This window comes from Mauremys reevesii, linkage group 1 (genome assembly GCF_016161935.1).
Source record: "Mauremys reevesii isolate NIE-2019 linkage group 1, ASM1616193v1, whole genome shotgun sequence".
NCBI classification, from domain to species: domain Eukaryota; kingdom Metazoa; phylum Chordata; order Testudines; family Geoemydidae; genus Mauremys; species Mauremys reevesii.
The window spans coordinates 259237574-259262497 of record NC_052623.1 but is presented as its reverse complement, the minus strand read 5'-3'; the positions used below and the strand labels follow the sequence as shown (position 1 = coordinate 259262497).

Below are 24924 nucleotides of genomic sequence, written 5' to 3'. Positions count from 1 at the left end.
AGTTAAAACCAAGATCTTGACGACTTGCAGGCCTTAAAGATTTTAGAGAACTTTTTAAAGAAAAGATTTGTTAATACATTTGCTCTGGCAAATATTAACTTAGTAACTTGCACTGAATAATACTTTACCCCACAAATATTCCTATTGGTTTCAGTGGAACTGCTTGTGGAGTAAAATACAAATATGCAGGAATAGGGATGGCAGAATACACCCTGAGCAACTTGCATTTCGGCTCCCTCGGATTCTCTTTGCAGTTTCACGTGGATACAGTATTCTCCTTTGCTTCCTATCCTGAATTATTGGGAAATGTTGCTATGTGCTGTTAAACCGTTTCTGTGTTTCACCCCACTGGTGAATGAGCTAATCCTTGTGTATTGTTTGAAAGGTGCTACATCAATGTAAGTTGCTATTACTAACAACATCTTTTCCTGTTATCCCTTTCCATGGATTAATCAAGAGCTGACATGAAATGGTCTTTTGCCAAAGATAAACTATTTGGCCCTGTCAACTCTAGAGCTTGTAACTATGTTTGAAGCACAATTACAGCTGCAACATGTTTGTGTGTGTTTTGTAACTCAACACAATTACAAAACATAGTCCAACCACTTTAAAGAAACTTGCTTGAACTCTGCTGGTGGGCGTAGTTTATGCACACTTCTGGCTAGCACTTTTCTTGGAAAGAAATAACCTAGGTGTATCCACGCTGGAGCTGTAATTTCCAGCTCAAGCAGACAAACCTGCACTAGCTCTAATCGAGCTAGCAGGAGGGGCTGGCCACACAGATTATGTGCCTAGGCTTCCAGATGTGATCATACTTGGAGCAGCTAGCCTGTCCCAGTACTCGGGCCACCATGGCTGCCTTTCTAGTTTTAGTGCACTAGCTTGATTAGAGCTAGCATGGGTATGTCTGCTTGAACTGTCTGTCTGTCTGTCCAGGTTGGAGCACCAAAGCCTGCTGGCTGGCAGAACTGTGCTTCCAAACAATTCTCCAGCAAGGTGGTGACTCTCGTGCTTTGTATTCCAGCACAGACAGGGTCCTAGCATATTTCTCATTCTCAAATCCCCCAACTCTCCTTTACTGTCTGAGCAAGTCAGTGAAAATGGGCATTAGTGCTTAGAATCCACTGTTTTGCAATCAGTGTGAAAACATGATACTCACACCTTTCATGCACCAGAAATTGTTATTTATGTAAAGTAACCAGCTGCTTTACACCTGAGTGACTTGCACATACTAAAGCTCCTTTAGCTGAAGTGAATTCAGGGTCAGATTTTGATACTTTTACTCAGGCTGAATAGCACTTTCCTCCATGGAAAGTCCAATTGATGTCAACAAGACAGTTTGGAGAATAAAGTACTACCCATGTCAGTAAAGGGAGCACAATCTGGCCCTTAGTCATCATAAATGTGTTAGGTTTAGGGATAGGGAACTGACTCTTTTTTGCCTCTGGTAATATATGTTTGAATTTAGTTTTTAAATCTCACATTTTTCCATGTGAACTAACTGGAACTAGTGAAGTAAATTTTGTGTGGATACACCTAGCTGAATCTCATGAAGTATCCATTTTTCTACCTGACCTGTTCCACATCACATCCTTCACATTCTCTCTCTCTCCAGTTCAACTAGATCCTTCCTTCATTCTTCTTTGATCCCATCCTCCCATTCCCTTGACTCTCAGTTCCTTCCCTCCAACTATCCCTTTTCTTTCTCTCTGCTTCTCTATTGCAAGAGTCCTAATACACAACTCCCTCTTTGACTCTTAAATCCCTCTTGCTTCTCCCACCAATCCTCCTAGCCCATCCTTTCCCTTTCCTGATCCTCTTGAGTCTCTATAGTCTGTTCAGTTCTGTTTGGGGTGGCAAGGAAGAAGATATTTCTGTTTTGGCACATTATCTGTTGGCCTTTAGCCAGCTGTTTTGTTTCAGTTTTAGTAGCCTAGGGTGTCCCTAGCTCAGAGATGACCCAGGTTTTATTGACCAACCCTTAGGAAGCCCTGGAACTAATGAGATTTGAAGACAGCAACCAGCCCAGGAAAATATTCCAGGCCTGCTGAGACCCCAAGATGCATTTCCACAAAGGCAGAGGGCCCAGTAGGGGCAGAGGGAGTGAATGTGATGGGGCCTCTGAGCCAAACTGATCTGAAAAACAGAAATAAAAAATTCTAGTTCTAGTTGAAGTTTGGGTTGAGACTCGGGTCAGTTCTAATTTTCCTATCCCTAACTGTGACCCAGCTGCAGCCTTGGAATACATTAGCAGGGATTTCTCTGCTCCTTTGTGTGCTCTGTACTGAAAACTATTTTACTGTAGTTTCCTGAAGGCATTAAAACCTCCCCGCCAGGATGGGCTGACACCAAAGCAATGAATGATTATTCTTTTTAATCACCAGCTTCTCTTCTGTTCAATAGCAGGCCTGGCCTAGTGGGACCCAGCAGATCCTGCTCCCTCCAGCCTGGCAGCAACTGACTGGAGTAGCCACCCACACCTCAGTCCAGCACGCAACTGTCATACCAGAGACCATGGCAGGGACCCAGCCGCTGGCAGACTGGAGGTAAACCTGGAGTATTGTGTGTATATCTGTGAGACACCCACTATATGCGAATGTCTGTCTGACAGCCTCTGTGTCTGAGTAGTTTCTAATATCCCAGGCTGTGTGTCTGGTTTAACGCTGAGTGCACAATGGGCGCAGTCTTTGCCCACAGACTTGGTCTGTAAGGTGCTTTCGGATATTTTGAGTATGAAGGGAACCATCCATCATAAAACCAAATTCAGGTCTAGTCTCTCTTAAGCTGCTCCATATTGCTCTGTCCTTGTGAAAGGATAACATCTTACAAGAAAAAAGACACGCTCCATTCTTGATCTCAGCATCTTCTCCAACATCCGCCTTGGCTTGTTTAAAAAGCCAAATAGCCCTATTGTTTTGTGCCTTGTTGTATCCCAGATTCGGTTTGCAGCACTTTTTGCACTGGTGAAAATTTCCTGAGAGATGGGATAATTCTGTGAGGGGGGGCATCTGTGGAGAGTTATGCAGGAGAGCTTTGGCCATTTGCAGTCGCAGTTCAGCATGGATAGTGGGTCTTTGGCGTTTTCAGGCAGAGTGGGAACGGAATTCTGGCGGGGTCCTGTCTGTGCTGCAGCTGTTTGTGAAATCCTTACCCTTGTCAAAGGATTAGGGATGGGGAGGCACTTCTCAGGCTAATTACTCTGAACCCTTTTATCACAGTCGACTCTTCCTGAAATCGTTCCATTAGTGGTTTATTTCATCTCTCCTGGAGCGAGGGATGTAAAAGGTTAACTGGTAAGCATTAGGTTTACCCTTAACCGTTAACCCCAGAAGCCCCGCACCAGCTGGAGGGACTCCAGCCCAGGCAGCCGCGCCCGCTGGGGAAGGGGCCCCGTCCCGGCACAGCCGGGCCTGCAGGACTTTAACCGATATTTACATCCCTACTTGGTACATCTCCAATGATGCTGTCTTGACTGTCTGCCTTTGATAGTCGTTCCACTGTCAAGTTGCTCTTACTTCTTCAAAGGGTCAGTGTGAGTAAGCACTGAAAGGAGGCAGTAGTGAAGATGAGAGCAGCAATGCAAGGCCTTGAAAGTAAGAGGATTAAAGTGGCGGGTAAATGGGGAGTCCCTCGAGGCTCTCGTAAGGCCAAATCCTTTGCCCCTGAAGCAAATTCATATGAGTTGTCAGATTGGCAAGTCCCCGTGTCATTTTCACCCTTTGTACTCTGTGAAAACAGGCACCAAAGAGGCGCTAACACTGCTCTTGTAGTCTCCAAGACAGTCAGTCACAAACACAGCATAGTTAAGGAGTTTGAAATCTGTGCGTCATTGTCCATCCCCAAAGGAACCTGGTCAGATTGTCACTTGCTCCATTGCTGTGGTTTATTCCAGAAAATAAAGACATCACTACTGCGTCAAAACATCAGTTTCTTTCCCGGAGGGTTTCTCGGTGAACAGTTGGTGGGTAGAAGATTTTGTTTCAGCTGGCTGTCTCCGCTCCTTTTGCCTGGGGGCTGTGCAGATCATCTCTACGTTGAACCTTAGTTGGAAGAGTGGGCCTGATGATCTGAGTTATATGCCATACCCAGGTGGTCCACAGAACAGCACTGGTGGGAGATTGCTACTCCACTGTGAGTTGGCACCTCACTCCAAAGTCCTTGTTCTACTGGGACCTTAGGGAGTGTTGGTTATCATTGGTACTCAGAGACTTCTTCTGGCTTCCCTGGTAGCCTGATGTGACATCTGAGTTGTGGGGAATTGCTTTTGTGAGTCACACCTGAAGGAGCTGGAGGAGGTCTTCCTGAAGGACAGAGGGGGGATTGGAGCGTGAAGGTGGATACTGTGGGCAGAACAACAAGCGATATAGAAAAAGATACCCAAGTGGTCAAAGTAGGAATGTGTGTGTGTGTTGTTTTTAAGCCTTATCCACAGGCATACTGTTATAGTCTGATGACAGGGCTTATACTGCCACATAGATGGTTTGGTTTGATACTGAGCTGAGTCCTTTGTTCCTCAGGCAGAGGGGAGATAGGAGAACTGCAGAGGCAGTGAGTTCAGCACTAGGGGAAAGGGCAACATGCATCACTCTCAACTGCCCTCTTCTGCCAGCTCAGCCAATGGCCCTGAGTGGCTCCAGTGGGATATGTGTCCTGAATATAAACCTGGGGCATGCCTCCCCCACCCCTGCGAGAGAATGAAGCAAAGGCCTCTGAAAAACAAAGGGAAGTCCTTCATGAGAAAAACACCAAACCAAGCTTGATGCCAGGACTGGCATGCCCAAGGTCACCTTTAGCTGGGGGCATTCCTGAGGCTAATGGAAGCCTTTTAAAGAACTGATACACATTTAAAATGCATTTATCTCCAATTTCTCTCCTCTTGCAGAAACACACATGCTCACGGCAGCCATTATAATCCCATCATGCAACAGCCTGCGCTTTTAGCTAGTCACGTGACTCTTCCCGCAGCTCAGCCCTTGAATGTGGGCGTGGCTCATGTCATGAGGCAACAGCCAACCAGCACCACTTCCTCCAGGAAGAACAAGCAACACCAGTCATCTACGAGGTAAGTGGCAAGGAGCATAATGGTAGCCTAAGGACTCCGAGGGCCAAATTCACTGCTGAAGTTGACGGAGCTGCATGCACTTAGGCTAATGGCAACTTTGGTGGAAACTGTATAAAGAGAGGGGAGGAAATGCCTTTTTCCCAACATATGGCCTGATTCTTCTCTCATGTGTACCATGTGTAAATCAGGAGGAACTAGGTGGACTTGAACTAGTTGTAAGTGAGAGGAGGATCAGGCCCATAGTATTCTGATTCTCTGTGTGTGTGTGTATATATATATATATATATATATATCCTGTAGTAGGGTTCTGCTCAGCTTTCCATGAGAGAGGCGAAGTCACTCAAACAAAAGGCCATGCAGTCGTGCCTGTTTAAATCCATTAAATTGATGTCTTGGCAGAATTAGTGGATATTGAACCACTTAAAAGCCCCGTTGCTTCAACTTCAGTGAATATATATAGAACAGAGTAGGTATAAATATAGACTGCATGATGAAGTGAGGTGGCATACAATTTTAATGCCCTGTGTTTGGGATAACCACCACATTGTGAGTGGCAGAGCCACAAGTCAGTTGTACAAGTCTCTGCAAATTAACGCCAATCAAAATTCTTATTACCCCCTTCCCTCCCCCCACAAAAAACTATCTGTGTTCTGTTTATGCAATTCAAATGTACTGATTCAGTATGCCCCAATCCCAACATATCCACAGACAAAAGGTGTGATTGTGTCCCTCTATCTGATCTCAATGACACTTCTAAAAGTGGCCACATTTCCTCAACATTGTCATCCCCCCAAAAGGCCAGGGTCACCCGGGGGGGCGAGTGGGGGGCGAGTGGGGCAATTTGCCCTGGGCCCCGCAGGGGACCCGCGAGCCCTGGCCCGGCAGTGGTCCGGGCCTTTGGCGGCATTTTGGCAGCAGGGAGCCCTTCAGTGCTGCCAAAGACGCAAAGCAATTGAAGGGCTCCCCGCCGCCGAAATGCTGCCGAAGACCCAGACTGCCACAGGGTGAGTACAAGCGCCGCAGCTCCCCCGCTTTGCCCCAGGCCCCTTGAATCCTCTGGGCGGCCCTGCAAAGGGCCACATTTTCAGAAACAATGGATGTTAGGTGTGCACCTAGAATATATCCATTCACAAGCAAATGGGTGATTGCATATATGTAGGGATAGATCCACTGGTCCAACTGCAATGCACTCAACACAAAGTGAAGGGCAAAGATAGCCCTAAGCTACCTGTACTCGTCCCTCATTCTAGATGTGTCCCTGGCATACATTAGAGCAGTCTTCTGGCTGCCCTAGCTTATGCTCATCTACAGTAGCCCCAGGGGAATCATGGGGCATAAGGACATCTCCTGTGCCAAGGTCTGGGAGGGGAGGTGGCATAGAGGACACTACAAGAGTTTTGTGCCACCCAAGGATTCTCCTACACGGGAATTTTCAAGGGCTGGATCCATCAGTTTTATGGATGTTTTGTCCTGCAGGAGTGGGGCCAGGTTCTGGCCCATAGTATGCAGTTGCATGAACAAAATGCAAGAATGCATGTGCAATAACCCTCTCACTCCTGTGGTAATCCCTGTGGGTGGGGCACACTGGCAGGGTGGGTATGTAAGTATACTTTGCTGCTGCTTGTGCTATACCTGGGCTGTGGACAGAGAGCTGAGGTCTTTAGGGCTATTAAACCAGCACCTTTAGTGAGCACTGAATTTTTCTAAGAAAAGAAAGAGCAAGAAAGAGAGAGATTCAGAAATGGCCCGCTCTTACAGGGTAAGTCTACACAGCAAAAAAACACCCGCGACAGCCAGTTTCAGTGCCCCCGTCAACTGACTCAGACTCGTGCTACTTGGCTAAAAATAGCAGTGTAAAACGTTCGAGCTCAGGCGGGACCCTGGACTCTGAAACCCTGGGATGGGGGAGGGTCTCAGATCCCAGGCTCTAGTCCGATCAGGAATATCTAAACTGCTATTTTTAGCCCCATAGCACAAGCCTTGTGAAACCAAGTCAGTTGATCTGGGCTCTGAGACTCGCTGCTGCAGGGTAGCTGGACCTACAGAAAGGGAAAAACAGAGGAGCTCACAGCTCTTATGTGACCAGATTGGGGCCAAAGAAACTGTACTGAATTCACAACCAGTTCCACTGTATTTAAGATGCCAGTGTTCAAATCCTTCCCATTTGTCTGCTCTCTAATGTGTAATGTTTCATTTACTTTGGGAGGATTCCAGCCGTCTTGCTCTATTTGTAATACAGAACAGACCCAGTTAAGACCCAACAAGCCAGTAAAACAGGGAATAAATCACAATACATCTGGACATACAAAGTGTCTCCCCCGCCCCCAGTAATCTACCACCAGGGCACAAGGCGTCTGCATCAGGAAGGAGTCCGACACTTTCAGAGCAGCTGCTTTCCACGGTCCTCTATTTTACGTTATTTGTGATGCTTTTGTATCCAAATGAGGGACATGCTCCTTTTGAGAAGAGGATACTCCATGTTTCTCATTGGTATTCAAAAGGCACTGCAAATGCTACTGTGCAGTCATTTGTTATGCAAAGGACCCTGCGTAAGTCAGTGCAGTGTGATATGTCCATCATTTCTTCCCTTTGATACATGCCACCTGTTCCTTTTGTTAGCTTTCGGGCCAAACCAAAAACAGTCAAAACCTGCCTGTAAAATGGAACCAGAACCAGAACTTTGCTGCTTCTTCGAGTGATTGCTCATGTCCATGCCATATTAGGTGTGTGTGCTCGCCACTTGCACCGGTGCCGGAAGTTTTTCCCTCAGCAGTATCCGTAGGGGACCAGCTCTGGCGCCCTCTGGAATGGTGCCCGCATGGCATGGTATAAGGGGCGCCGCCAGCTTCCCCCTCCCTAAGTTCCTTCTTGCTGCCAGTGATGGTGCTGGAACGTCTGCTGCTTTGGCTAGCATTGATTCCTTCTCTGTTCTTGCGAACTTTGAAATCCTATAAAATGGGTTTCCTGGCTTCTATTATCCCCTCCCTGGATCAGGGAGACTAGTATGCCACCCTCAACTTGAAGGACGCATACTTCCACATAGCGCTCTTTCAAGGGCACAAACACTTCCTCCAGTTTATAGTGGGACCCCACCACTACCAGTTTGCGGTTCTCCCATTCAGCCTGGCGACAGCATCGTGATTGTTTAACAAGTTCATGTCGGTGGTAGCAGCTTACCTCAGGCACCGGGGTATTAAGATCTATCCATACCTCGACAACTGGCTCGCCAAGGGCAGTTCCAGGTCTCAAGTCCAACAGGATGTCGTGGTGCTTCAGGCCATTTGCCGCTTTCTGGGCCTACTGGTACATGACAAAATCTCGACGTTAGTGCTAGTGCAGAGGAAGAGTTCATCGGAGCGGTTCTCGACTCGACCTACACCAGAGTGTTCCTGCTGCTGGAAAGATTCCACACGTTGATGAACCTCATCGCAGAAGTCTCCACATTCCTTCTGATTACAGCCAGGGTCTGCCTGCACCTCCTGGGTCACATGGCAGCATTCACCTACATGGTCTGCCATGCCAGGCATCGGAAGGGGCCCCTGCAACAATGGCTGGGAGTGGTCTATTCCCAGGCCAGAGGGAAAGATCATTACCATTCTCCAGGCGAAACTTACTTCGCTGCAATGGTGGACCTATCGCAGAACAGTCTTGGAAGGGGTTCCGTTCGACAACCCCCCTCACTCCATTGAGTTGGTGTCAGATGCCTAGACCTTGGCTGGGATGCGCATCTCGGCAACCTCCAGACACAGTGGATGTGGCCTCTAGAGGAGGCACAGTTGCACATAACGTCAAAGAGCTCCAAGCAGTCAAGCTGGCATGCGGAATTTTCCTGCCCCACCTGTCGGGCAAGGTGGTACGAGTCCTGATGGACAACACAGCCCCGATGTTCTCAATCAACAGGCAAAGGGGAGCGTGCTCGTCAGCTCTCTGTCAAGAGGCACTCCGTGTATGGGACTTCTGCATCAGCCACGAAATCCACCTGGAAGCTTGTCACCTTCCCGGCGTCAAGAATACACTGGCAGATCAGCTCAGCAGGGACTTCTTCTCTCACCACGAGTGGTTGCTCCATCCAGAGGTAGCCTGCATGATCTTCCAAAGGTGGGAACTCCCCAAGTGGATCTGTTTGCCACCAGACAGAACAGGAAATGCCACCAATTTTGCTCTCAGCAAGGTCTGAGCAAAGGCTCCCTCTCCGATGCCTTCCTCCTGTCATAGTCGGGGGGCCTGATGTACGCGTTCCCGCCGATTCCACTCATTAGCAGGGTCCTGGCAAAGATCAAGAGAGACAAAACACAGGTTGTCGTGGTCGCCCCGGCGTGGCCTCACCAACATTGGTTTGGCATGCTCATGAGCTTGTCAGCGGCCCCTCCCTGGCCCCTGCCCAACCGCCCGGACCTGCTGTCACAGGATCACAGCCGGCTCTTACACCCCAACCTCATGTCCCTCCACCTCTCGGTGTGGATGCTGCGTGCTTGAACCTGGAGGAGCGGACCTGTTCGGAAGAAGTCCAACAGGTCCTCCTGGGGAGTAGGAAGCCCTCAACTAGACTGACTTATCTGGCCAAGTGGACAAGGTTTTCCCGCTGGGCGTCTTGAGCATGGCATCTCTCCCTCGCGTTCTTCCATACAGGCCGTCCTGGACTATCTGCTCCATTTGAGGAACCAGGGTATGGCACACTCTTCCATTAGAGTGCATCTAGCAGCCATCTCTGCTTTTCACCCACCGATCCAAAGACAGACAGTGTTTTCCCATGATATGATGGTCAGATTGTTGAGAGGGCTCGAGAGACTCTTCCTGCAGGTATGGACTCCTGTCCTGCAGTGGCATTTTAACTTGGTACTCTCTAGGCTCACCGACCCACCCTTTGAGCCGCTGGGTTCCTGCTCCCTTTCCCACCTGTCATGGAAGGTCGCATTCCTGGTTGCGGTGACATTGGCAAGACAAGTCTCTGAAATTAAAGCCGTGACCTCAGAACCTCCATACACAGACTTCTACAAAGATAAGATTCAGTTGTGGCCCCACTCGGCCTTCCTGCCAAAGGTGGTCTCCACCTTCCTTATGAACCAAGACATCTTCCTCCCAGTGTTCTGTCCCAAACCACACAAGACCAGTGAGGAGAGGCATCTTCACGCCCTGGACATCCAAAGGGCCTTGGCTTTCTACTTAGAACATACCAAGCCTTTCTGAAAATCGACTCAACTCTTCATCGCTACAGTGGATAGGATGAAGGGTCACCCGGTATCCTCACAGAGGATTTCCAGTTGGATAACCTCATGCATAAGGACCTGTTACAACCTGGCGGGGGTTCCACTGCCGCCAATTGTCAGAGCCCACTCAACGAGAGTGCAGGCGTCTTCGGCGGCTTTCCTGGTGCACATCCCTATCCAGGACATCTGTAGAACCGCAATGTGGGCCTTTGTTCATACGTTTACTGCTCATTATGCCATCACTCAGCAGGCCAGGGACGACTTTGGGTTTGGCAGAGCTGGGTTCCAATCGACACGTCCGTGAACTCCTACCCATCTCCAGGGTTACTGCTTTGGAGTCACCTAATACAGAGTGGACATGAGCAAGCACTCAAAGAAGAAAAGACAGTTACCTTTTCCATATCTGTGTTCTTCAAGATGTGTTGCTCATGTCCATTTCATGACCCGCCCTCCTTCCCCACTGTCAGAGTTTCCGGCAAGAAGGAACTGAAGTGGAGGGAACTGGCAGTGCCCCTTATACCGCACCATGCGGATGCCATTACAGAGGGTGCCAGAGCCGGTCCCCTAAGGATACGGCTAATGGAAAAACTTCTGGCACCAGTGCATGTGGTGATCACACACACCTAATATGGAATGGACGTGAACAACACATCTCGAAGAACACCAGTTATGGAAAAGGTAACTGTCTTTTTTCCTTTGACTCTGAAAATGTTCTGCTAGAGGGGAGGGAAAAAAGGCTTTAAAGAATAATGACGTGGATACTAGAGAATCCTTCTTCAGTCAGGGCTTTTTGTTGCCTCCACCCTCTGATGGGCAGGCACTGTGTTTAGGGTCCTGATGCAAATAAACCCTCATTTTCCTTATTTACTTTTAGTGGCGGGGATTGAACTAGGAAGATAGAAAGGAGGGAGTTGAGAATTTTTCCCCTCTAGTGAAGAAAAACCTGTTTACTTCTTCCACCCTGCACCCACTGCCTTTGCCACTTCACATCAGAGCCAAATGAAACTGAGTCTCTCCCCCTCTAGAACATCTCAGTGCTGCTCCGCAATGCTGTTGAGATAAGGAAAGCTGGGCAAAATTTTTCTGTCAAAACTTTTTTGTGTGTGTGGAGAGGGGGGTGACAGGAAACTGGATTTTCGACTAAACAGGTTGTTTTTTGTTTTGTTTTTTTTTAATGAAAAATGTCTGCTTTCCATGGAAAACTTCAATTTTTTTTGGAGGGGGAGGTGTTAAAAAACTGAAATATTTTGGGAGGAAAACCAAATATTTTGATTTGGAAATGCAGCAGTAGTGCCTCATGGGAGTTGTGGTGCCTCATACTCCCATTCTCTTCAATATGGTGGGCTGCTTGGCTGGACTACATCTTCCAGGATGCACCACGGCCAGGCATTCCCATGAGGCAGCATTTCCAAATTGAACTATTTTGGTTTTCAGACCGATTTTTATTTTTTTTTATTTTTTGCCAAAAAAATCTAAATTTTCCACAGGAAAGAAACCCAAACATTTTCCAGCCAGCTCTAGTGATGAGGGATGTGAGGCACTCCCTTCCTCCCTCCCTTGAAGAAGCAAATACACCCGTTTTGTAATGTGCCCAGCCCTCACCAACAAAGAATGCGAGAGAGGTTGACGCCAGGACTCAAAAGCCAGTAATATCTGAGCAATCCGAGCTTTAACCAACTGATTGTTTTTGTCATTTTCAGAAACGTGTCTACATATGAGGTTTCATCCTCTCAGGCCATCAGTTCCCCTCAGCGATCGAAACGCGTGAAGGAGAATACCCCCCCTCGCTGTGCCATGGTGCACAACAGCCCTGCCTGCAGCACTTCTGTCACATGTGGGTGGGGAGACATGGCTTCCAGCACCACGCGGGAGCGGCAGCGGCAGACGATAGTCATTCCCGACACACCCAGCCCTGCAGTCAGTGTCATCACTATCAGCAGTGACACAGATGAAGAAGAAGAACAGAAACATGCACCCACCAGGTGAGCAGTGATTCTGTACTCCATTGGGGGGTTGGGGTGCGGGAAACTCCATAGAGTCTTAGGAAATAGGGTTGGAACTCAAAGACCACCTAGACAATCTAGTCCATTGGTACACAATCTATGCTGTATGGGCCAACAGTGGCATGGAAAGCAATTCCTGGCAGTTGCTCTAAAGAAAGTTGGCATGGTTCAGTGATGAGAGTGCTAACCTGGGGCTCAGGAGAGCTGGATTCAGTTCCCTGCTCTGCCACAGACTTCCTGTGTGACCATGGGCAATTGACTTGATCCCTTTGTGCCTCAGTTACTCCATCTATAAAATGGATATAATATTTCCTCACCTCACAGGGATGTTGTGAGACGAAATATATTAAAGATTGTGAGGTGCTGAGATATTAAGGTAATAGGGGCTATATAAATACCTAAGATAGCTACACAGAACAAAGCAGTGAGGAATTGGGGTTGGGAGAGCTGATAGTTCAAGATCAGATCTCTCTTTCTAGGTGATCCATAGAATGAAAAGGTTGGAGAATATCTTATCTAGTCCAATCCTCAGCCGCTGTGAAGAAGGCTACCACACTATTATGTCCATATACAGTGCTTCTCCTAACTTATTCTTGAAAAACTCTAATGATTGTGTGTCATGAATACCTCATTAGGTGAAATAAATTGTGAGGAGTATCTGTCCAATTCTCATTGGTGGTCATATCACAAAAAAATCACCACTTTTGGAACTAATTGGCACCCCATTGGTTGCCTCAGCAGGGAGGCAAAAAACAAGTGGACCATGAAGACTGAACGTCCCTCTTCTCATAGAATTGATCCACCCAGTCACAGTAGATACAGTTGTACAGGGAAGCTGCCTTTGCTGTTCTTGGACCATGAATAAAGCGAGGACTTCTTTCTCCAAGGCTCTCATTTCAGCACCTTTCCTCACATGCGCACAGTCAAAGCCTGAGCACTCCAGGTTTCCCCATCCTACACCAGTCACAAAATGTCAGTCTGTTTTAGGAGCTGCAGAGAAGCAGCCTTGCAAATAGCTGAAGAATTACAGAATCTTTGCACTACTAACTCAGCTGGGAATTTTCTAACCCTGTCCCTTCGATAATAAAAGATAAAATTAAAGCATCTTTATTTAGAACCTGCTCCACAGTAGATTGGCCTTCAATCATCTGAGATATCTATATCTCTGAATCTCAGTGCTGTGATGATTATTAGTGGTGCACTGAAAATGTGTACAGAACAGACGAGATGGTGCCTGCCTCAATGAGCTTACAACTTTGTAGAGAGAAACTAGGAACCACAGGGCTTTATTTTCAGAGCTGCTGAGCACTCCTATGATTTCAGTTGGATTGGTAGAAGCTCAGCACCTCTCAAAATCAGGCCTGTCATGTACCAGATGACCGGAAAGATGGAGAGATCATAAAGCAGCGCGGGATATTTTACAGTTTTTTTGTTGTAAATAATTATTATAACACTTCTTTGGTTGGTTGGTTTCACAGAAAAAGTGTATTTCAAGAAAGGATTTGGAAGAGAGGGTGGAAGCCAGGTGCAGTAAGAGAAAGGTATTCCAACTATTTGTGATATCATGGGGGAAAGTATAAAGATGAGAATGGGAGAGGAATACAAAGGGAAGCTGAGAGGCCTGGCTGGGGGAAGAGAGGAGATCAGAGAGGTAAAGAGGTGTGGATTTCTGCAGGGCCTAGAAGTTTAGAACAAAAAGCCCGTGAAAGGATGTTTAAGAGGACAGCGATCCACAAAATGAAAAATCTGAGAGAACCCCTCACTTAGTCCAGTCCCCAGCATCTACCTAGAAGAATGCTACAGTCTTCCAGGATTATTAGAATGGCAGAGCAGAAAGATTATCTGGATTGGAAGGGAACAAGCTGGAAGCTGGAGGATGAGGGGGAGAGGTGGTTGCAGTAGTCAAAGTGAGAGATGACCAAGGCGTGGACAAGGAGTGGAAAGGAAAGGATGGATTTTAGAGATGGTGCCAGTTTTTTGGGGTTTTGGGGTTTTTTTGGGGGGTGGGGGAAGGGTGTTTGCAACAGCTAGTATTGTGGGGACAAGGAAAGAGAAAAGTTGAAAACTAACATTGTGAGGCTTGGTGAACGGGAGGATGGTGGGATCATCAAGGATGGAAAATGGGGAGCTCAGGAGAAAAAACAGGGATTGAGTTTTCATCATGTTACATTTCGAACTGGAAGCACAGTATCCATGCTAACGTGTGAGGGAGACAGAGGAGAGGCTGGATGAAGAAATCAGAGGTCGGGGGAGGAGAGGCAGTGTTAGGATATGTCAGCATGGAAGAGTGTATGAAGTTTCCAAGGGATAACTTGTAAAATGAAGATAGGAGTGGGCTGAGGACAGAGGCCTGAAGGGCATTGACCAGAGAACAGGTAGAGGAGAAGCTCCAAACTAGAGCTAGGTAAATAATCAATTTTTCTGTTTGGCCATTGGAAACCTCCCCCCCAAAAAAAGTTTTGGATTGGACTGCAACATTTTTTGTTTGTTTTTCTCTATTAAATGAAAAATTGGAAAAAGAACATTTCAGATCAGACTAAACATTTTGTTCAACCCCAAGTTTATTTTTTGTTTCATTTTGGTTTTAGGATTTTAAATATTTTTTTTAATCTTTTTAAATTAAATTAAGGAAATTTCTGAAACAAAATGTCTTTCTCAAATGAAAAATCAAAACATTTTATTTTGGAAATGCTGAAACAAAATGTATGGATGCTTCTGATTCAGCCTGAATCTGCATTTTTTGTTGAAAAAACTATTCATGTAAAAAAATTCACCAGCTCTGCTCGGAGCAGAATGACTGGAGGAGCAGGGAAAGGCCAGAGTCTCAGAAGCAGAGGGAGAAGAGAGTCCAGGATGAGGGAGTTATCTTTGCTGAAAGCATCAGAGAAATTGAAGTCAAGTTGCTTGGGACCCTTTGACATGGCCAAATCTAGGGCCAGATCCTCAGCTGGTGTAAAACAGTAGTTTTATTTGAGTCAAGGGAGCTGCACCAGCTGAGGATCTAATCTGTAGTGTCCTATCTGAAGTTTGCTACCTTTAGCTAAGTTTCTCCTCATCATCCTTCTTGTGCCTGTCAAAGAAAGATGGAAATTCAGATTAAGGATATGTGTTTGATGGGAGAGAATGGCCAACTATACAGGACTGTACAACAGGGGCTGCAAACGAGCCTAAAATAAAATTAACAGACGTTTTGGAGCATAAGCTTTTGTGGGTGAATACCCACTTCGTCGGATGCATGTAGTGGAAATTTCCAGAGGCAGGTATAAATATGCAGGCAAGACTCAGTCTAGAGATAACTAGTTAGTTCAATCAGAGAGGATGAGGCCCTCTTTTAGCAGTTGAGGTGTGAACACCAAGGGAGGAGAAAATGCTTTTGTAGTTGGCCACAGCTGATGGTGTCAAATCTGACACCATCAGCTCAGGATTAAACAAAGACTGTGAATGGCTAGTCAACTACAAAAGCAGTTTATCCTCCCTTTGTGTTCACACCTCAACTGCTAGAAGAGGGCCTCATCGTCCCTGATTGAACTAACTTAGTTATCTCTAGACTGATTCTTGCCTGCATATTTATACCTGCCTCTGGAAATTTCCACTACATGCATCCGACGAAGTGGGTATTCACCCACGAAAGCTCATGCTCCAATACGTCTGTTAGTCTATAAGGTACCACAGGACTCTGTCGCTTTTTACAGATTCAGACTAACACAGCTACCCCTCTGATACTTAAAATAAAATTGTAACATTTGGAAATCATGCAAAGGCTTTACTGGACTCGTACGTATTTGTGGAAATTTTAGCCTGTTCAGCAACCATGAGTGCTGGTAGCGTGAAAGCCATTGGAGTAACTTGGCACATATTATTTATCTATGTCCTAATATTAGACACTTTTGGTCAAATGTTACAGAATTAGTATGGAATCATAATTTGCTAATTGAGTCAGAACTAACAGTCTGTCCCAAAGCTCATTGATGTCAGTGGAGTCTTTCCAAAATCAGGGAAGACAGTGGATTAAGCCCTAAATTTATTACATGATTTTCCTTGAGTCCCTGGGACTAGAAAGTCGTCTTCCCCCAAATAAATAAATAAATAAATACATTTGCAGTTGGCCATGGTTATGCAAAGAGATTGATTCTTAGCAGATAAATATATTCTTATGTCCCACTTCCAGTTTTAAAAGACCGGTAATATTGACATGGACAAAATTGTCCCACTTGCATATATTGGGCCTGATTCTCAGTTATGCTAAAGTCCCTTTACAGCGCTCTGGAAGAATAAGCCTTAAAGTGAGAGTTTACTCCTACATTAAGGCGCTTCTGCAATGCCAGGGCAGTACAAAGTGGCTTTCTAATAAAGGAGGGTCAGACCCTTTATCTATAAGAATAAGGAGAATTCCACATGCTATGGGAAGAATTTCTGTCCTATCTAATGGAAAATACAGGTGTGCAAGTGTAAGTTTTGAGAAGTCGCCAAGGTGGTGTAACAGGCAGTCCAGGACTTCGTTTAATTCTTCTGTGTATTTTACATTGTTGATATGTATAGCTTTGTATAACTATTTTAAAATCAACAGATATTTTTAAAAATTGCGAGTCCCCTGTTCTCAGAAGCAGCAGGGAGCTATAAAGTTTCCATGGGAAGTCCTATGGGTCTTTGGAAGCATGTGGTTTCCAATGTAGTATTACAAAAGAGTGCCACCTGCTGGAGACTGGTATTATCGTCCTTGCCATAAATTGCAAAGGGGAGAAGAGTAACGCTTGTACGATGACTTTACCACCAAGAGATCTTTAGACGGCATTCTTAGTTCACTGTCTTTTCCAAAGAAACTCCCCTGAGCTCAGCATCCTTCGGTCAAAAAAAGATGGTTTCTGCTATGCTGAAGAACAACAGTTCTGTGAGTTATTTCTCTGGAGAGAGAAGTTTAGGTCCCACTGGTTTCCCTGGAGGCGTGAGGAAGTTCAAAACAAAATTTAGATTTTACAGATTTCTTATAAATTGAGAGACTTGGCATTTTTGTACGTTTCTGTACTAAAGTCCTCCAATACTATGGCAATGGGAGCCAGCCAGCCAGATTGATTGCTAGCATTCCTCGTTCATAATCGCTTGAGCTATGTAGCCCTTCCATAACTTTGCATTTTGTAGGTTCTTTTTTTAGGTGTACATACTCAGCTGATTAAATACTTCTGAAGTTAACAGGGGAAAAATGAAACAGCTTAAATATAGAACAGAAGCACAAGTGCATCTTGGGATGAATAAATTATGGATATAAGCGAGTGAGAGAATGCGTGTGCTGCTCGTGAATGAATGACATACAGGACTGGGCCAGCGGTAATAGCAGCAGGAGGTATAATTTCACATGCTGCTAACTCTAGCATAGCAGAGCATGGCAGGGAGCAGTGATTGAAAGGAGGGCAGTGAGGAGGTGCCCTTCGTGACTTTATAACAACAAAAACAACAACCCCCACAACAATTTTCTAAAAAGAAAAAACTGATGATTCCTTGGCTTAGGAGGGTACTTTTAAAAGAGAAAAGAAGCAGCGGTTGTACCCACAAGAAAGCATGAGATCCTTTCACCTCCCAGTTGTCATCCATAGCTCTGTTGGTGCCCTAAAGCAGTGTGTCCCAAGGTGGGTTTTAACCCACCAGTGGGTTGTGGGAAGGTTTTAGATGGGTTGTGGGCCCGGTGTGGAGGGGAGGTGGGTTGGAGAGTTGAGCCTGCCCTAAAACAGAGGCTCCTGTCCCGTGGGGCTGTGCCTGGCTTCCCGTTCCAGGTGATATGACCTGGTGCACAGAATTGCAGAGCCACTCAGGTTTGACCCAGCTGCCCCTCCATGGCCAAACAATTCTGTGCGCCAGGTCCCAACATCTGGAGCGGGTCCCAGCCCCATGAGACAGGAGCCCCCGTTGCAGAGTGAGGGGCAGGCGCACTCTCCAACCCCTCTTCCCTTGGGGCCTCTCCTTAAAAGTGGGCTGGGATTAGGGTTGTGGTGCAAGGACGGAGGAGCTGCTCTGGGTGGTTGGTGCCCCCTCAGTGGGTGAGGAGGAGGCAAAAGACAAGGAGAAGACACTGGGCTGTGATTTTGGGCCCTCCCTCATGAATTTGGACTCTGAGTGGATCCCAAAAAAGAGAAAATGCAGCTGGTGGGTTGCCTTACTTAAAAGTTTGGACACCACTGCCTTAAGGATCACCCCTCTCCATTTCCCGTTTCTAACCTTCAGACTAAAGGCTCCATACAGGAGCCACTATCCTGCTAGGCTAGGCAGGCAGAGTGTAACTGTGCCCTATAGACCTGTCAGGCATTGGCACGCTTCACTATCACAAAATTCACCTGTAGCTTAAAAAAGAAAAACTATATGAGACGTATCATTTCTACAACTGATTGTGAGCAGATTAATTTGTTATTCACACTTACTATATTACATATATTGGGCCAGATTCTTGCTCCTCACACTGCAAAGGCAAAGAGCATTTCCTTAGAAGGGCAGCTGGGTTTTCTTCTTACACGGGGAGTCCTTGGGTGGCATAATTTCAGTGTAACCGAGGATCTAGAGCGTTGTTTCTTTGTGTGTGTATATGTGTATGCTTGCAGTGCAGTAATGTTCAAAGAGCCCAGTCAGGATCAGGGCCCATTGTGTTGTTTACAAACACGCAGGAAGCATAGAGCATAGTGTATAAAGCAGGGATCGGCAACCTCTGGCACGCGGCCCATCAGGGAAATCCGCTGGCGGGCCAGGACGGTTTGTTTACTTGCCATGTCCACAGGTTCGCCGCTCCCACTCAATGGGGAATGCGGGAAGCGGCACGGGCCAAGGGATGTTGCCGATCCTGGAATAAAGCAAAAAAAGTACTGTCTAATTTATATACACATAAGTACTTGGGATGAAATCATGTCCCCATTAAAGTCAAGGGCAAAACTCGTGTTGACTTTAATGGGGATACGATTTCACCCTTGGTATTTAATATATAATGGCATTATTATTAATGTTCTACATAGCCATCACATTGAGTAATCACAATCATCAGAGAACAAAGTTAGAATTCCCATCCTTTCTCTAAAACAAGTAAACAAATAAACCACCCCAGGCAGCTAGTGCTTAGAATAACAGACAGCAGAAGCTCTCCCACCAGGCCTGCAGTAGCAGAACCGATACACACTGCTAAATGCTTTAGCATGTCTGACTTCCTCCAGTAGAGGGCAGTGATGAACACACATACAGCTCATTCTGTATCAAGTTCAAGTTCCGGGTTGGGTCTCAGACAAGTGAAAACAGATCCAGTGCGCTCAATATCGTTTCTAATGAATATTTCTCATTTTCACAAGCACTGACTGTACAGTTCTGCGTGATGCACAAAGAGAAGTGAAATGAGAATAGCAGGACATGTCAGAGGTCAGGTGAGGAGGTGGAATGGCAAAGATACGTAAAGTCCCAGCACTGAAATAAGCGGCAAGTCATGTTTCAGTGTTAGGGGATTTCAGCCTTCACATGGGATTTCCTTAGTTTTTGTGGGTTTATGTGGGTAAACTTTCTTTGCATAGGGTTTATTGTGGTTCATTCTGAAGTGGCAACAATTCAGAAAGCTGCAAGTTATTGGGCCTTGAGAGCCATAGAAGAGAGTGTTATAGGCTTAGCCCTGTTCTGTGCTTTGGGCCATGTCAGAATGCACTATGATGTGGTTTCTAGAGTGGTAAGATGGTATGGTGTAAATGCCTGTGAACCAAAAGGTCTGTTTGTGAAATGGCTGCCATTTTTGTCAGCCCTAGGGCTTGAACCAGGGAGCCTCCGCAGCTGGAAGCATGAGTCACCACAGTTTGAGCTAAGCAGGCAGACTCAAGCTGAGAGCTGTAACAGGCCCTGACACATACTGACCAATGTGTTACCTTCGCATCTTCTAGGACTTGATATTTTCAATTAGGAAAAGAAGATCCTGGTCATGAAAAACTGTCAGTCCTAAAAGACTTAGGGCCCAATCAGTGGTGAGCTAGAGCCGGTTCGTGTAAACCGGTTGTTAAATTTTGAAGCAGTTTTAGAACCACTTGTTAACCCGCTTCCCTGCGGGGAGGGGGCGCTGCAGCTTTGATGGGCTCTGGCCGGGAAGTGTGTAATTCCTCCTCCGGCCGCCGGGGGCGCTGCACTGCGGGAGGCATGTGGGCCGCCGCCTGGCCCTGGGCATAGGCCCCGTTGCTGCTGCTGCTGCTCTCCCAACCCCTGGCCCTGGGGCTCCCACTGCTGCCTGGTGGGTCCCCGGCTGCTCTGCTGGGCTTGGGCTGCGTCCTGCTGCTCGGGCTGCTCTGATAAGCTCTCCTCATGAGTACCCTGCACCTTCTGCCCGCAGCCAGCCCCTCCTGCACCCCCTGCCCTGTCCGCAGCCAGCCCCTCCCGCACTCCCTGCCTTGCCCACAGCCACCCCTGCTACACCTCCTGCCCTGCCCGCAGCCAGCCCCTGCCACACACCCTCCCCTGTCTCCAGCCAACCCTGCCGCACCCCTCTGCCCGAAGCCAGCCAGCCCCGCACTCCTCTGTCTCCAGCCCTGCCAACCCCTGCTGCACCCCCCTGTGGCCATGCCCTCAGCCAGCCAACCCCACACCTTCTTGCCTCCAGCCAACCCCACACCCTCCTGTGTCCAGTCAGCTCTGCACCCCCTGCCTTGCCCTCAGCCAGCCCCATGCCCCTGTCTGCAGCCGGCCCCACGTCCACTGGTGCCCCGCAGATCCCAGGGCAGTAACCCTGCCCACCTGCTTCAATGAGGGGGGCAGGGAGCAGCTGGGATCCACACATGTGAAACGGAGCTCATTTCTAGTTCAGGTCCATCTTTTTAAAAAAGAACTTTAGAACTTTAAAAATTCCTCCCAGGAAAATACGGACGTATGGGAACCCTATTGGTACAAAAAATACATACTGTGGCATATCCCTTAAATCAGAACTTTTTATAGGGAACCGGTTGTTAAGTTTTTGGCAGCTCATCACAGGGCCCAATCCTCAGTGGGTAGAACTCTGCTTCTGTAGAGCGATGTCAATTTACAAAGGCTGCAGTGCCAGACCTTAGTACAGTGGTCCCCAAAGTGGGGGCATGCCCCCCTAGGGGGGAGTGGAGGAACATTCAGGGAGGTGCACAGCAGGGCCAGGAAGAACCTCCATGGGGGATGGGGAGGGAGTGCCACACTTCCAGCCCCGCTCCACCCCCAGACCAGCTCCAGCTCCAGCCCTGGCCTCACTCTTCCCCGAACCCCATTCAGCCCCCAGTCCTGCTCTGTCTCCAGCCTGGTGCCAGCCCCCATGGTGGGGCAGGTAGAGAGCACCATGCTTCCATCCCTGTGCCGCTCTGCCCCAGATCAGCTCCTCCCCCAAACCCATTCAGCCCTCAGTCCTGCACTGCCTCCAGGCCCGCTCTGCCCCCCAACCCTGCTCTACCCCCAGCCACAGCTCCACTCTGCCCCCTGCTCCACCTTCATTCCCTCTCCACCCCCAGCATATCCCAGCTTCACCTCTAGCCCCAGCTCCTTTCTCCCTCATCCCCAGTTCTGCCCCCAGCTCCACCTTCAGCCCAGGTTCCACCGCTGAGGAAGCCTTGGCAGTGCAGTAATGGAGGGGAGGAGGCGCAGACAGATTCTGTTACTGGTAAGGGGGGAGCACAACTGGAAAATGTTGCGCACCACTGCCCCGGGGCCAGATCACAACACCATTTGGCCAGGCTGCCCCTCCGTCTGGCTTCATACCTTCTCCCATTGCACCAAGCGTCTTCCTTTTCCTCCTTCAAATCCCTTCAGAAACCCCACAAGCCTTGCTATGCTGATCTCCTCTTGGAAAAGGGGCCCAGTTCTATCTCTCAGCTGCACCCAGGCCATTTTGATGGAAGTCACCGGAAGCTGTCCATGCATGTTTGTGAGCACGGACATGCTCAATGCCTCCATACCTCTTGGATGTGAACTGTTCTGTGGTCTGAGTTTGATCTCAAGCTCAGTAGGGCAGGGCACTTGTCAGTCTATGCACCTAGTAAAAACACTAGACATACATATAGGGATTTATAATTAATAAAGAATAGTCATCTTAAAAGGCATTTTTTACAGATGCTACTCTAAGAGCAGCATAACAGTGCAGCTTGGAGTCCTGGCTGCAGAATGGATACTTCGTTAATCTGTGAGGGTGGACTGCCACCCCTCTCGAGACTGCATGCATGGGCTACTATGACTGCAGCAGGGAGAGCTGCTGTCCTGGCAGCAGCCATGAATATACGCAGGTGTAATAAGAAGGGTGCAGGCCACATCAGTGTTTTTAACTATGTGTCTGAATAACCTGGAACTTCCACAGAAAGCTGCAGCTGTGCTATAGAAATACAGAAAGCCTGCCAAGTAGGCTACCTTAGTGCCGTGTGACAGGATGCAGAGGCCCTCTGATTTTCAGTGAGCTGGGAATTAACACCCCTTCCCAGATTCACATAGGTCTGCCAGGCCTAGTCCTGTAACACAGCAGAACATGGACTGAATGCCCATGTCAAACTCTCATGGGAAATCAGAAGGAAGAATAACCACTTGCTACTTGGAAGGCTTTGAGAAGGGAAAACTCCTGTGTGGCCTTGGTTTCAGGGTGGGATTTTCAAAAGGCCCGTTGAAGTAGATGCCTGACTTTAAGCCCAAGAGTAGTCCCACTGAAATCAATTTATTTGCAGTGCAAGTTGGGCAGCTAACTCACTTAGGCCTGGTCTACACTAAGGGGGGGGGGGGGAGTGTCGAACTAAGGTACGCGACTTCAGCTATGCAAATAGCGTAGCTGAAGTCGAAGTACCTTAGTTTGGGCTACTCACCCGTCCAGACGCCGCGGGAACGAAGTCCGCGGCTCCCCCGTCGACTCCGCCACCGCCACTCGCTCCGGTGGAGTTCCGGAGTCGACGGGAGTGCGTCCGGAGTTCGAACTATCGCGTCTAATCTAGACGCGATAGTTTGAACTCCGAGAAGTCGAACACCGCCCATCGACCCGGCAGGTAAGTGTAGACCTACCCTTAGATGCTTTTGAAAATCCCATCCTGAATCTCTTTGGCCCCACTTCAGAAAGGTACTTAAGCAGGTACCTAGTTGTAAATATATGAGTTGTCCTATTTAGCTTCTCTGTTCTCTAGGGAGAGATGTATGGGCTCTAACCGTGATTATAGTTATTAACTTTTATAAAGAAAATCAACTTGGATTTTCGGTGGGACTACTCATTTTCTTAAAGTTAGGCACCTTGATGAATGGTTGGCCATGATCCTGCAAACATTTACGTATGTGCTTACCATTACTACCTGGAGTTGGCCCATTAATTACATTGGCACTACTTATAAGTGTGCAGATGCATAAGTGTTGGCAGGATTGGAGCTTTAGTCTCGCTCAGTTCCCCATCTGTAAAATGAAGTTCATAATACTCCTCCCTCTCTTTAGAGGGCTGGGGGTTTGTTCATTTTATATGTTTGATTTCTAGTGCACTTGCTTTTCTTATGTAACCAATGCACCTTGAGGAGGAAAACTTTGCTGATGGAAGCACAGTTCTTTCCTTGATGATGCCAGCTTACCTCCTGTGGCAAAAGAAAATAACTAAACGTTGTCGTCGTTGTTGTTATTTGTAATAGGAAGAGGCGGGTGACCCCAGCCCTGTTCTGCTAGGCAGCGTCCAAACATCTAACAACAAGATGACCCTGCCTTCAAGATCTCTCAGTCAAAATGGCATAAAATATGAAAAGTCTAGAATAATAAAACACCCAGATTTCATGTCTAGGAAACAGTGCTCTTCCACTCCCACAGCTGAGCCCCTTGCATACCAAGTATCAGCCAGGAACAAATGTTTACAGCCTCTGAGCCCTGTATATAAGGAAGGGGCTATAAAAGAAACTCAGTCAGAACCTTATCGGTTGTCAAAACACAGTTCAGTAACTTGATTTTTCTTTATAAAAGGTAATAACACTCAGTGTTAGAGAACATACGTCTCTCCTTCTCAGGCAGCAGAGGGCAGTTGCAAAGGGCAAATATTACAGATACTCGTAAATGTGAAATTACGGCATATCTATTAGGCAAATGGAATATTGATAAGAGTCATTTTTATCAGCTTAACGTTCTTTCTTGCAGCACCATATCAAAACTGTTACATCTTCCTTTGAATAAGGCAGTTGTCATTCTAAGACATGCCATTATTCTCTCCATTTCAAACACAGTGCCCTGTCCATCTCTTGCTGGAGGAGAGGATTAAATTGAAGAATAGAACAGAATAGAATATTGCAAGCCCTTTAAAAGAAGTCCTTTACTCATGGGAGGAGTGGATTCAATTCTGTGCTCTACTCCAGGCTTCCTCTGTGATCACTTAATCTCGCTGAGCCTCAGTTCCCCATCTGTACAATGGAGTCACCATTCCTCCCACCCTTTATCTGGCTTGTCTATTTAAATTGTAAGTGCAGAACAGGGACTGTCACTGTGTATTTTCTACAGTGCCTAGAACACTGAGGCTCTAATCTAGGTCTGGGCTTCCTATGTGCTCCTGTAATAATCATAAAGCTTTTGAAATCTGTGGAGCTCCTGGAGTAAGGATTACTTGCCTGAGAAAGCATTGCAGAATCAGGCACTGGAGAAGTTGGTTTTTAAAGCAGCACGTTAGTGGACATTTCATGTGAAGGACAAAAAATTAAATAAAAGCTTT

The 24924-nt window shown here is 47.2% G+C and overlaps 1 protein-coding gene across 7 annotated transcripts in view; it reads left to right on the top strand.

The window, feature by feature from the left end:
* Positions 1 to 24924, top strand: part of HIPK2 (homeodomain interacting protein kinase 2) — a 201255-nt gene that overhangs the window by 158738 nt on the left and 17593 nt on the right. For 4 of the 7 annotated variants that reach the window (XM_039483527.1, XM_039483490.1, XM_039483518.1 and 1 more), the window contains exons 10-13: positions 2404 to 2546; positions 4883 to 5062; positions 11970 to 12251; positions 13751 to 13813. In XM_039483527.1, the coding sequence (XP_039339461.1) occupies positions 2404 to 2546; positions 4883 to 5062; positions 11970 to 12251; positions 13751 to 13813 (668 nt within the window). The remainder of the gene's footprint in view (positions 1 to 2403; positions 2547 to 4882; positions 5063 to 11969; positions 12252 to 13750; positions 13814 to 24924) is intronic. The other 3 variants (XM_039483535.1, XM_039483508.1, XM_039483498.1) reach the window with 1 other exon arrangement.